At 45.3% G+C, this 14374-nt stretch overlaps 1 protein-coding gene across 1 annotated transcript in view; it reads right to left on the minus strand.

Annotated features, from left to right (window-relative positions):
• Nucleotides 1-14374, minus strand: part of RHPN2 (rhophilin Rho GTPase binding protein 2) — a 51328-nt gene that overhangs the window by 4815 nt on the left and 32139 nt on the right. The window contains exons 7-11 of the mRNA XM_040410543.1: nt 10986-11152; nt 4867-5054; nt 3425-3581; nt 3022-3141; nt 1506-1700 (exon numbers count right to left, since the gene is read on the minus strand). Coding sequence (XP_040266477.1) covers nt 1506-1700; nt 3022-3141; nt 3425-3581; nt 4867-5054; nt 10986-11152 — 827 coding nt within the window. The remainder of the gene's footprint in view (nt 1-1505; nt 1701-3021; nt 3142-3424; nt 3582-4866; nt 5055-10985; nt 11153-14374) is intronic.

Raw genomic sequence — 14374 nt, forward strand, 5'->3', positions numbered from 1 at the left:
GACTTCGGATGTTTCATCCGAAGTCGATTCGCTCATCCCTTGCTGCAGTTACCAGCTTCACCCACTACACAATGGACTACACTGACCTCAGGTGTCGGAGCTATGTGTTACAGCTGATCAATGGGGGTCGGACCCCTGGCGATCTCCTGAGGATAGACCACCAGTATCAAAGTCGTAGACAACCCCTTTAATATGTGTATAATATAGGCCCAGTAACAATGCAATTTTAGGCACCAAATGAATATACAGTATACCGCATCAATCAATTTGCATCTTGGACCATTGTCTTCCTTCCTCTTTCTTGAAGTATTCTGCAGCTTAGGGTGTAATATAACATATGACCAGTACACTATTGTGATACCCTATACGACATGTTCCTAATTGCCTCTTTTTGCTTACGGGATATATCTTTTATGGTATCCAGTAAGTAGTGTCTTTCTTTTCTCAACCACAAGTCCTTAATATGTGACACATCCGCATGACTCCATTACAAATAATACCTTCCCATAAAGAGAATAGGCTTTCTTTTCAGACATTACTTTCACATCCTCCTCTTCTTGTATATACAAAAGTTCTGCCACATAATAATACCTTAAAAAATGTGGCCCTGCTCCCCCACCCGATAGGTAATGGTACCCTAATGCTTTCTGTGTCTGTTTCCAATTCCATATAAATCCCCTCAAAATCCAATCCGTTGTCATAAACTCCCTTTTACCTATAAAGATGGGACAGTATTATACCACAACATGAATCGTTGGATAAAACTGCCATCTTTAAAGGGGGTTGTCTAGAATTTTGATTCTGATGGCCTATCATCAGGATAGACTATGAATATCGGATCGAAGGGGGTCCGACACCCCATATCCCTGCCAATCGGCTGTTTTGGGGGGGCTCCTGCTCCAGAACTACACGTCCAAGGCTACTTTCACACTACCGTTTTCAATTCCACTAATAATATCCGTCGTAGGATCTCAATAGCGGATGAAAACGCTTCAGTTTTGTCACCATTCATTGTCAATAGGGATAAAACTGAACTGAACAAAATGGAATGCACCAGAATGCATTCCCTTCCGTTTGGTTGCGCTCCCATCGCAGACAGAATAACGCAGCAAGCAGCGTTTTTCAGTCTGCGATGTGGTGCGGAGCTAGATGGATCCGTTCTGAAACACAATGTAAGTCAATGGGGACGGATCAGTTTTCTCGGACACAATAGAAAACGGATATGTCCCCCACTGACTTTCAATGGTGTTCATGACCGATCCGTACAACCGGATCCGTTCATGACGGATGCATGCGGTTGTATTACTGTAACGGAAGCGTTTTTGCAGATCCATGACGGATCCGCAAAAAACGCTAGTGTGAAAGTAGCCTGATTACACTGTAGTCATTACAAAATGCAGTATTCATCTATGAGATACAAATGTGAGGTACTGAATAATAAAGCCGCCATATTCTAGTTATGTTTGAAAATATTCATCTTCGTCAACCTGACGGAATGAACTTACTGACTATATCAGGGGCCACCATTAATCCGAGGAAGTCCTCTTCTTTCTTGTAATTGGAGTTCTTGAGCAGCGCCCTCTTGTGGAAAGCAGACAGTATCTCTTGCAGGACGTCGATCTGCTTGAGCTGGCTGCACAGATTAGACAACCTCAGGGCTTCTTCGTGGCACACAATCGCTTTGGATAAATGCGCCTTTCCTATGGACAGGAGAAAAGCAAACGGGATGAGATCGGGCCGGGACGTGACCAGGCTGCGCACATGTTATTTCACAGGAGGTAAGGTGGAAGCAGCATGAGGACTGGCAGTCGCTAAAGACATTTGTTGACCCATTTACAGTGATTTTGTTCTATTGTCCCAGAGCAAACAGGAATGTTAACTATGTCCTGTGTAACAGGGTGCGGCTAGGAGCAAGGGTGGTATCATCTAGACTTATGGAAATGTAATAAAACTCTATAAAGTAGTACAGGCCTGGATGTTATCTCCACGTCACAAGCACTTGTCACTGATGTCACTAAAATGTCCTAGAAATGTGATCTCAACAAGAGCTGAGCACAAGCTGAAAGCATATTAGTTGTATCCCAACTTTATAGTCTCCAGAGAAGACAGGATTTAAAACTAATGGTTACTAATCTGTCCAACAGAGAAGACCATTCTTTATAATGTATAAATTATATATATTATGGAGATACAATCTACATTATATTACTTATCCTGTACTGATGCCGAGTTACATCCTGTATTATACTCCAGAGCTGCACTCACTATTCTGCTGGTGGAGTCACTGTGTACATACATTACTGATCCTGAGTTACATCCTGTATTAAACTCCAGAGCTGCACTCACTATTCTGCCCGTGGAGTCACTTTATACATACATTGCATTACTTATCCTGTACTGATCCTGAGTTACATCCTGTATTATACTGCAGAGCTGCACTCACTATTCTGCCCGTGGAGTCACTTTATACATACATTACATTACTTATCCTGTACTGATCCTGAGTTACATCCTGTATTATACTCCAGAGCTGCACTCACTATTCTGCCCGTGGAGTCACTTTATACATACATTACATTACTTATCCTGTACTGATCCTGAGTTACATCCTGTATTATACTGCGGAGCTGCACTCACTATTCTGCTGGTGCAGTCACTGTGTACATACATTACATTACTTATCCTGTACTGATCCTGAGTTACATCCTGTATTATACTCCAGAGCTGCACTCACTATTCTGCTGGTGCAGTCACTGTGTACATACATTACTTATCCTGTACTGATCCTGAGTTACATCCTGTATTATACTCCAGAGCTGCACTCACTATTCTGCTGGTTCAGTCACTGTGTACATACATTACATTACTTATCCTGTACTGATCCTGAGTTACATCCTGTATTATACTGCGGAGCTGCACTCACTATTCTGCTGGTGCAGTCACTGTGTACATTACATTACTTATCCTTATCCAGATTACTGCACATTTATCACAGATGTCACGTCTTCCATGTTCGGTTACCTAGCAGGTTCCGCTGCTGTTTATCCTTCAGTATCTTCGTTGCGGTCATTCCTTCTGGCATGTGGTCATAGAGCTGCGATAAAGCCTTCTCCTGCTTGTCTTCATCATCACGAGGTGTCACTGTAGGAGAGAATCTGCATTAGTTGTCCTGATCAGTGTAAGGATGAAAGGTTTGTCCTGGGCTTTATTCACCCGTATAAAGTTACACACTGCACAGAGATACGTTGTCAGGATAGTAGCGCTGTCCTGGGGCAAGACCAAAATCCCACTATATGGCCTAATGGCTGCGATGCAACAAAAAGCAGGATGGCAGCATGCATTTTAGGCTATGGCCAGCTTTAAAGTCGCATTATTACTTGATTGTGTCTGTTATGTACAACAATTCCCTATGAGGGAGACTTACGCTGGTGATCGGTGAGTGTGATTGCTGAAAAAAAGTGAGCCAGGGCTTTGTAATGTTCCGATTTTACTTGTACCATAACAGTCCAGGAATAGGGGACGTTCTCCTTGATGGGAGCCTGGTTCATGGCGTTAAACACTTGCAAGTAGACTTCACTGACCTGCGATGAGAAATATTGTTAGATGGGAAAGACAATAAAACTACAAGCAATTCTCTTCATAAGCCCAAACGCATGGACACCATCTCTCTATAACTTAAACATTATGGACACTTTTTCACTAAAGTTTTTATTGTTTATTTGCTTCCTAAATGAAAAAAATAAAGCAACTTTCTAAATTGTCTTGATCATAAATTCCCTACCATTTTGCTTCAGCAGAGTGTGTGCAAGTCTTTCACCTAGCCGGCGGTGCTGCTGAATCTGATATAAATGCACCAGAGCCCTGCTTCTGTTTCTAATGGCTCTGTCTGCTCTCCTCTTCACTTCTTTCATTGTTAAAGATAGCAGCAGCGAGAAGGAGGTTGTACAAAGCAGATCAGAGTGTGAAGAGGGGGGGAAGCCACCATGGATGGCAGCTCACCCAGGCTGTAGATAGGGAGGATACATACACAAGGCTGCGTACAAGTATAGAGGGCAAGGGCAGACTCTGCTGGGGGAGAATCGTATGCTCCTCAGCATCAGTGACTGCCAGTACTAGTGAGAATCAATCAAGGAATGAAGCTGTGCTGATACATGACAGCTAGTGTAGACAGCAGCATCCTGGACACACATACCTCACATTCAGAATTATTATCGGGAGGGACACACTATACAACCTGAATATAAGGGGGTCTGGAAACAAATCATGGACTGAAGACTGCAGCCTGAAACTTAGTGCAAGGTAACCACTAACATATGCCAAAGGGAGATGGGAGCTGTCACCTTTCTATCTATCTTCCTAGCGGGGGCAGCCGACCCATTCAGCAGGCCACTGACCTCTATAGGGGGTCTTAGATTTGGGAACACACAATGGACGTTCAGGTCTGCTCTAGTAAAGCTTCTCTCCTGTCAAGCCATGTCCATTCAGTCTATTCCTCTACATGGAGGTCAATGACCTTCTCTGAGTTTTCTTGCCCCTGCGCTTTGAAAACACTACATCAAATGCTCTGGATTACTGGAAGCCAGGATAAAGGAATTTTGCAGTCATTTGTTTCCATAGACACCCTGCCTTTATCAGATAAATTATCTGCACCTACGGGCACCTTAAGAAGCAACACAGAAGCACTTAGCATCAATCACTGTGTTGACCCGGGCACCACCCTCCAGCTCCGGTACTGAATCACTAGCAAAAGCAAACAGCTACGATCACCTATACGTGTACACATTCCACAATCGGGTTGCTGTGACGCCAATAAGCACTGACGCAGCCAGAACCGGTAGCCGACGTCTATTATAGGGTGACTGGTACCTTCGCCGCTTCCTGCGCCATCTTCACCAATGTGCAGAACTCATTCTGGACTCCTGCCAGGATCAGCTTTTCAAAGTAACACTCGTGGGCTTCTGCCAGAAACATCTTAATGAGGGCTCCCAGCATGGCCGGACTCATGTCATAGCTGGGGGTGTGGGTGAACGTCTCTTTCAGGTAGCTGAGTACACCTGGAAGACGGAAAGAAAGATATGAGCAAGGCATTCAGAAGTACAGGTGGGTTCACATCACGCTTTGAGAAAGTCATTAAAATGGATTGCAACTGAGAAGAACAGCAAGATACGGACTGGGGTAAAAAACTATGGAAGAGCGCTCAATGCCAAGCAGCAGCAGCAAATGCAAGTCAAATTCTAGCATGCAGTAAACAAGAAATAAACCTGAGAATTATGTAGCATCTCTTCTTATGACTGTACATTGTGCCATTCCTCTATTATTCCTACTAGAAGTTATTCATTAATTGCCAGCCGTCTGCAATAAAGGTCTATCTGGGTGTTACAAGTTGGGGGGGGGGGGGGCGGGGGTGTCTTTTCACAGTCTTGACATTATCCAATCAATGCTGTCAGACGGTGCAGGGACACATCCCTTAACTGGTCACACCGGTAAGATCTGGTCATAAACTTCTAGAAGGAATAATAGTGGAACGGCACAACACAAATAGAGTCATAAGAATAGATGCTCCAAAATTGTTATTACATGGGGAATGTGTCGGGAGAGGTGACGGCTCCTCTTTAACCTGGGTCCATATAAAGATCTGACACAACCCACTCAATCCAAGACCTAAAGATGTCTTGTGCCAGGAGGAAAGGCGCTTATGATGTGGATTGGGCTGTGGGCAAACATTTCCTTTGATCTCTCAATGGTGTTGAAAGCTGCCAAACTTCCGACAGTTTAGTACTGTGCTTGCTTTGTTTTAGTTATCGCGTACTGATCTTATACTCTAATCACGTCCAGAGCTGCATTCCTAATTCTGCTTTCGCTCTGACATCACATCTCCTGGTGTCCCCCGCATGTAATTGGAGTACCGTGCCTTAAAGGAGAGTGACTCTAAGTGTGCATTCACATCACCGTTTAACTTTCCGTTCTTCTGATCTGTAAGAAGACGAGAAAGAGAGAGAAAAAAAAAAAGACCCTGTAAAAAAAAAAAAAAAAAAAAAAAAAAACAACGGATCCTGTTGCATCAGTTGTCATCAGTTTGAGCCATTTCCGTGCGAGATTTAAAAAAATTTAGACCGCCTGCAGGACTGTCTAAGAAAAAACGGATCTCAAACAAACAACTGATGCAACAGGGTTTGTTTTTTTTTGGTTTTTTTCAGGATCCTGTTTTTTTTCTCTCTCTCTTCTTCTGACGGATCGTGTGAATAAAACCTAAGATGCATGTATACAATGAACACAAGGGATGATGAAATAGTGTAAAAATATAACACAAATATTGTGCAACACAAGAGACGGCAATAATTAATGATATGGAATGTAGGGCAGCCGGCTGTGATGTCAGGACCGGGCGGTGATACAATGTAACTGCTGCTATTTCTATACCAGACCCATGTTACTAATTGTATCACAGCAGTAAACCATAATTACATGACTGGTGCGAGGTGGTTACGAAACACCTATTCGGCTATATAAGTTATATCAGCTTCGGGGAAAGCTGGATGACAGCCACATCGGCACACACAGGGGTTATCAGTCCGGTTTCTCTGAGTTCTGAGCTGAACATACTGAGTTATGTAGCAGCAGAAATATATCACTGCATGACCATTCCAGAGACTGGGAAAGGTGGGCGACAGCCCTTGTGATCAGCACAGAAGAGGCCCAGGGGCTCCCGGCCCCCCAAGTGCAACCATAATACGGCCAAATGGGTATTCTGGTTATGTGAAGTTATTTCCGATCCACAGAATAGGGGGTAACTATTAGATAGGTGGGGGTCCTACCGATCTGATCCCCACTGATCATGAAAACAGGGCCCCTGTTACCAGAGGAGCCCCCAAAAAATAAATGGAGTGGGCAGTCAGGCATGCATGTAGCCGATCTCCAGAACTCCCATTGAAATGAATGGAGCAGCTTTGGAGAATGCCCAGCGGTCATTTCGGGGGGCTCCATAAGGGGCCCTGTTATTGTGATCAGTTGAGGGTGCCAGCAGTCTCCACCAATATAACAGGTATCCCCTTTCCTGTGGATAGGGAATTACAACATAATCAGAATACCCCTTTAATGGTGGAAATACTGTAAAAACAGGAATGTGCCGTCAGAAAATGACATTGTTTAAATAAAGTGTTTATGTTTGGCATAATTTTTTTTAGGAAGGTCTGGTCATTTTAAGTTTTCACATCACTATTTATATTAAAGAAAAAAATCTGTTCTGTAGAGATCCTCCCTCAGCAGTCATCTCATTATCATCCCAGGAAAGATTACTATGACAGATATCATAAATCTGTAAATAACACAGGGTCCGCCATTCGCAATACGTGATGTCACAGCTTATCTCCTCTCCCTCACTGCACAGTGTCCATTGCACAGGTCACAGAGCATGCTCACAACACTCTCCTATAGAAGTCAATGAGTCATCTCCAGACTACCCTTTCCTATGATCCATGAGGATGATGTAAAACATATCTTTGAGTGCTAAGATAAGATAAGATGGACGCCCCCAAACCCCCCCAGTCATGGGAGGAAAATAGAACAAAGAAAATAAAAACAGATTAGAAATAAAATAATGTTTCTGTGTCCGGTTTTAATTAGTAAACTATGTAGGTGATACAGTGATACACTCGCGTTAAACCCTGCTGACGCATTCACATGGCCTCCACACCTCAGTTATTTCAGACACCGACTGCAAACAGGAGGTTATCACTCCAGGATCTGCACTGTAACCGGTCGGACTCGTTCCCCAGTCCTTGACACAAGACTTGCAGGCTCCCCAGTCCTTGACACAAGACTTGCAGGCTCCCCAGTCCTTGACACAAGACTTGCAGGCTCCCCAGTCCTTGACACAAGACTTGCAGGCTCCCCAGTCCTTGACACAAGACTTGCAGGCTCCCCAGTCCTTGACACAAGACTTGCAGGCTCCCCAGTCCTTGACACAAGACTTGCAGGCTCCCCAGTCCTTGACACAAGACTTGCAGGCTCCCCAGTCCTTGACACAAGACTTGCAGGCTCCCCAGTCCTTGACACAAGACTTGCAGGCTCCCCAGTCCTTGACACAAGACTTGCAGGCTCCCCAGTCCTTGACACAAGACTTGCAGGCTCCCCAGTCCTTGACACAAGACTTGCAGGCTCCCCAGTCCTTGACACAAGACTTGCAGGCTCCCCAGTCCTTGACACAAGACTTGCAGGCTCCCCAGTCCTTGACACAAGACTTGCAGGCTCCCCAGTCCTTGACACAAGACTTGCAGGCTCCCCAGTCCTTGACACACGACTTGCAGGCTCCCCAGTCCTTGACACAAGACTTGCAGGCTCCCCAGTCCTTGACAAAAGACTTGCAGGCTCCCCAGTCCTTGACACACGACTTGCAGGCTCCCCAGTCCTTGACACAAGACTTGCAGGCTCCCAGTCCTTGACAAAAGACTTGCAGGCTCCCCAGTCCTTGACAGAAGACTTGCAGGCTTGGCTTTCTTGCATGAAAGACTTGCAGCTCGGGGGTGCACAATATCTGCCCTCATCTACTAGAATACACCACATATACTTTGTATCCCCAGATCCTCAAATTCCATTTAAAGGGTACCCCTTCGCCCCACACAGGTCCCCTTTATACTGGAGCATAAGTATGATGTCCTTTCAAAGCTGAAATATCAAAATGCACCACCTCAAAGTGCCTGCACTGCTGCAGTGTTTGCCATAGGGGGTGCAGAGATAGCAGTCCTACAGGTTCCTCTGCCACTTATGCTCAGGGTGAAAAACTCGTACACCTGGACTCCTTTCATCCAGAACACAATGGTCTGAAATTTTTGTCAACCTGAAATCTGACAAAGCAGCTTCTGTTCTGGACTGGCAGGTAACCGAGTCACCGTCCAGCACCTTATTACCAGGAGCAAGAGGATTAAAAGATGGGTCATCCACCGGCCGCTGTGGGACCATGCAGGATCCAGTGCTACGTAATACAAGTGACGGTTGATATTTGACGGTGAGTACCGCTGGACCCTTCACCAACATCGGATGTCACAGGGCAAGGACACACAAAACTGATTATATTTTTGTCCGAGATAAGCGGCACCAGATTTACTGTGGCAGCCACTCGCCCCCCTCCCATTTTGGCTGACTCCCAGGCTGGTTCAGATTTTATCTTTGTCCTGCATGATGAGATGTTATGTTTTATGCAGATTCCCGGCTACTGTTTGTGTGACAACACCTCTCCCTATAATCATTGACTCCTACTGCATTTAATATTCTCACACGATCTTGGAGAAAGGCTACAAGCGCGAAGGTCGGGTGCTAATAATTAACCAGCCGGATGTTACGCCGCTTCCAGTATACGGGAAACATATAACCAGTTATTAATGTGGATTTCCAGGACCTCATTACTGGGACTCCCTGGCCTTGGGAGATGTCAGGGCTTGTTTACACGACCGTGCGGTTTTTTTGCGGTCCTCAAATTGCGGATCCGCAAAAAGCGAATGCCGCCCCTGTGCCTTCCGCAAATTGCGGAACAGGAGGCCCATTATAGAAATGCCTATACTTGTCCGCAAAACGGACAAGAATAGGACAGGACTCATAATTTTTGCGGGGCCACGGAACAGAGCAACGGATGCGGACAGCACACAGAGTGCTGTCCGCATCTTTTGCGGACCCATTGAAATGAATGGTTCAGTATATGGATCGCAGAAAAAGGCCCGTATACGGAACGCAAAATACGTTCGTGTGAACGAGCCCTTAATCATCTCTTTTCACTTCCAGTTTAATTACTTGTACTTTACAATATTCCTGTCCTCTCCATGTACTCTAAACTGGCAGAGCTGCAGTGTAAAGCATAGGGGAGCCCAAGCCTCTAATGATTAGGAGATAGTTTTCACGCTATAATACACAAGACATCTAGGCACAGATAGGGATATCAGTTATAATGTACAGATCAAGGTTCTCTATGAGCTGACGAAATGCCAAAATGAAGGCACAGGCGAGTCAGTTGCATGTCTTCATATCTGCAATGGGAATTTTGGAAATTCTACATTTCTAAAATTCCCTGCAGTCACTTCCATGTGCACTATGGCCGGATGGCAAATACTCGGGAGAAGTAAATGTTAATCATTAACCGAGATAATCTCTCGACCAAACACTGCAAAAACAATGATGTCACCGGGTGGCCGCCTTCTAGAATGTTACAGAAAGGCAGAAGAGATCCCTGTTGTAAAAGCTTGGGGGGGAAGGGGGGTAGCGCTCATTGAATTAGGGTATCTACGACACGCCCGTATGGGGGTGGTGGGCACTAACAGCACCTATTACACCTGGTCTTCATCACCTCAGTCCGAGGTCAGCGGGAGCCGTAGTATACACCCCACAGAGACTTCATAAACGGGTTCCGTGCTTTGAGCAAGAACAGACATTCGCTCTCTAAGGTTGGTTGCCAATCTACAGGAACCGTGCCCTCCCTGTAGTACATTCATCCGAATGGCCACTGTGTAATACCACATTTCTCCTGCAGTGGCCGCTACAGGGAAAATATCAGGGGAAGCAGAGGGCGGAACCCAGGGCGATCAACTGATCACCTGGACAACTGATTTTAGATAGTGGTCGTCTCTGATGGCACACCGCTTTAACCCTTTATGGGCCTCTTGTGGATACACCTTAATCAGAGAACCATAAAGGCAGCCATATTGAATTTCGTGCGGCTCCTCCAAATATAAGAGAGACGGATGAATACAATTCATAATAACCTGAGGGGGGAGGACAACTTAGGATCAAAGACGAGTAGTGGTAGACATAACGATGGCATTTTGCCTCCATAAACATGGCTGCCTCAGGTTATTTCTATGGTAAGTGCAGGATTAGCGACCATAGAAAATACGCCGCTTATCGATGTCAATCTTTCAGTCTGCTAGTCACCACAAACATGAGACATGATCCAATGGCCAGGACTGATCATGGATGAACCTCGCACTACATGACGTTACCTGCAGCTTTCTGCAACATGGTGACCGCCTCCTCCAGTCCGGTTTTCGTCTGTCGGTTGCTGCGGGTTCCGATCTGTGTGTAGAGGGCGGCCATGTTGAATAAGATGCTGGCCTTCTCCAACGAGATATTTGGTTGGCTCACGGGAACGCCAGTGAAGGAGTCGTACCTACGCAACATACAAGGAGGTTGATTATAAAGACTGATCACAGACAGAGATGACTAGAGGTCACAGGCTATGTCCACACGTGCTGGATACTGCCATTCACTGCTAGACCCTATAGATTACAATGGGATCGGGCCGCTTTCCAGAAGGAGTGTCGGGTATTTGTCCATCCGAAACCCTGCAATCATGCCAGAAAGCGTCTGGATCCTATTATAGTCTATGTGGTGAACGACAGTATCTGGCAATGCCGGATCCGGTGAACTCCGGTAGGCTGTTCTCTGCCGGCTGGATGAGGTTACCACACATGCGAACATAGTCTTCAGTTGTAAAACATGTACATGTTCCAATGTTAAAGGGATTGTCCAGGGTCCCACCTGTCCATGCGTTGTGCTTGCAATCACAGCTCAGTTCCAATGAATCTAATAAGACTGAGCTGCAATACCACATACAACCTCTGGGACAGGGGAGGCGCTTATTTTTTTTTATCCTGGGCAACCCGTTTATGAAGATTAATTTTTTTACTGGATCCTAATGAATTTTAAGGCCACATTCCCTATATATATATATATATATATATTTTAGAGCACAGTGAAAACACCTGTTTACAACTGTCTTTTTTAAGTCTCATTTATCAACTGTTTTGGAGGCATTTGCACCTGTGATGCCTATTTTGAGTTTTAAGACAAATTCAGAAATTTTCTAACTTTTGCGCCTAATTTCTGTCCTATTTATGTAGATGCTCCTTATTTTGCTCCAGATGTTGTCTATTTCTACGCTCGCTCCCCCCCCCCCCCCCAAGGGTGGCGTATTTTTCGGTCTCTGTTTTGAGTGGTGAGTTGCACCACAATTTGTCTACTTTCATGGAGATGTGCACCAAAATTCAGCTCCCTTGCGCCACATTTTCATGCGCATACTATTTAGACCAGTTTTAGTGAATCTGAATCCGTCTTACAAGAAAACGACCACTAGAGGTCGCACTTAAACCCCAAAATGACAAACCAGATTGATTAAGGGATAATAAATCAGGCGCAAACTGATGACAGAATTTGCCAATACACCTTTTTTTCTACTTCCAAAAAAAAAAAAAGGAGAACTCAGTAAATGTGCCTCATGGACTCCACGCGGCCGCCTCGGCCGAGGGCATTACTGTACAGAGACATAAAAGGAAGAACGAAACAAGTTTTTATTCCTTTGTTTATTAAGAAGGCAACGAGATAATTGATCTCCCCACCCTCATCATTCATCTAGTGGTTTACACAGGGCTGTGGATTCATGAAAGGCTTAGTCAAGCCTATAATTTATGCATCGGAACACAGCCCGTCATTAATTGTAAGCCTTGCTTTTTATTCTGTGCACTCAGCAGATCCGCTCGAGTGGAGGAGGAACAGAAGCTTTCGTTTGTGGCTGGGTCTGCGCTCCTACCTGGCCGCGCTGCTAATTGCTTAAGGCTGAATAAACAGAGACCACTGCCGACCGACCCGTTCACATGACTTAAAGGGGATGACCGCCATGTGCTGTTCTACTGCAGAACTGCTTCCCATGATAAATATCTATCATTATATCCTTAATAGTCTCTATAACGAGGACGTATTTAAAGGGACATTACATCTAATGCCTATCTTAAGCTCTTGCTCTCACTATCAGCCATTTTGCACAAGGGTGGGGCTGGCTGTAGTGTTCTTCAATGCGTTGGGGGATTTCACACGTGGGGTAAGGCTAGGTCTACACGACAACATGTGTCGCGCAACATTTTGTCACGCGTCAAAATTTTTATAATGATAATCTATGGTAGGGCTGGCCAACCTGTGGCTCTCCAGCTGTTGTAAAACTACAACCTGCTGTAGGCTGATAACTGTGAGCAGTCTAGGCATGCTGGGAGTTGTAGTTTTGCAACAGCTGGAGAGCCGCAGGTTGGCCAGCCCTGGTCCATGGTGTCGCACTGCGACATACTGCGATGCGACAGTCGCAGAAAAATCAATTTCGCAGTATGTCGCAGTGCGACACCATAGACTATCGTTATCAAAATTGTCGCGCGACAAAATGTCGTCGTGTAGACCTAGCCTAAAACCTGGATATTTAATTGCAGGGGGAAAAAAAATTAATGTAATCCAAGGCGGGGAGGAGGGGGAATCCACAACTTATTATTTTCTCAAACGCGGTTTTTGAGCTGCGAAAATTCTGGATGCTGATGTGTGACGGATTTTGCATGCAAAATGTCTTCAGACTTCAGCGCAGTTGGAAATTCTGCACTCAAATCCGCCTCAAAAACACAGCAAAATATCCATCTAAAAACCAGCATGGCCTCCGAACACCCCCTGCCCTGTCACGCCCAACCGGCAGACAAGGCGCAAAACCGGCCATGAGCCAAAATTGTGTCGCACGGTCGGACAGAAAAGGGGACTTGCAAAACTTTCTAAAAGTGTTGCCAGCCCATCAGTAACTGTGCCCTAATGCATCTATTCACCTGTGTTACGAATGAGTGTCCCAGCCCCAACAGCATCATAAATACCTGGCTCTGTAGATCCGTTTTTCGGGGGGCCAGGACGCTCAGCCGTAATACGGACACATAAATGTGCCTATTGTGAATCTGGTATAAGGGGAGTCCGGAACGGTCACTGCTTTCTTTGCTCCTTTAAAAAGCACCAGTCGGCAGGATCAACCCTATTAAACCAGGCATCCTGTGCAGTAGGGTCAATCCTGCTAACTGAAATGACATGTCTTTTGAAAATCTGTTGCAGCATTCCCAAGGAAAAAAAAAAAAAAAGACCCTTGGTGCTCCTCAGCTATCCAGTCCCACCCTTGTCCCTCGCGTAAAGAAAAAAAAAAAAAAAAGTCTAGATTTTTCTTGGGGATGCCACAACCAATTTTCAAAAAGACAGGTATCATATTAATCAGCAGGAACAACACTACCAGACAGTGTCTGCTTTAATGGAGCTGATCCTGCTGACAGGAGGTTCTATAATGCGGACATGTCAGAAGATAACATTTGCCGGGTATTGTCGAATGCAGCCAACCTCCGTTTATAAAAATGGGGACCTTTTGAACTGATCGAAACGTTCCAACACCAGTGAGAACTGGTGCACTTCCCAGCCTATGCTAGGCCCCCCAGTGCTGCCTTCTGGAAGGTAATTTTGGTGGCGTTCCCCTTTCAGGATGTCCTAAGGTCAGTTCCACCATAAACGTCTCTAATGTTCGGCCACTTTCGCCGTCACAAAACTGATCAGA

The sequence above is a fragment of the Bufo bufo genome, chromosome 10, assembly GCF_905171765.1.
Source record: "Bufo bufo chromosome 10, aBufBuf1.1, whole genome shotgun sequence".
NCBI lineage: Eukaryota > Metazoa > Chordata > Amphibia > Anura > Bufonidae > Bufo > Bufo bufo.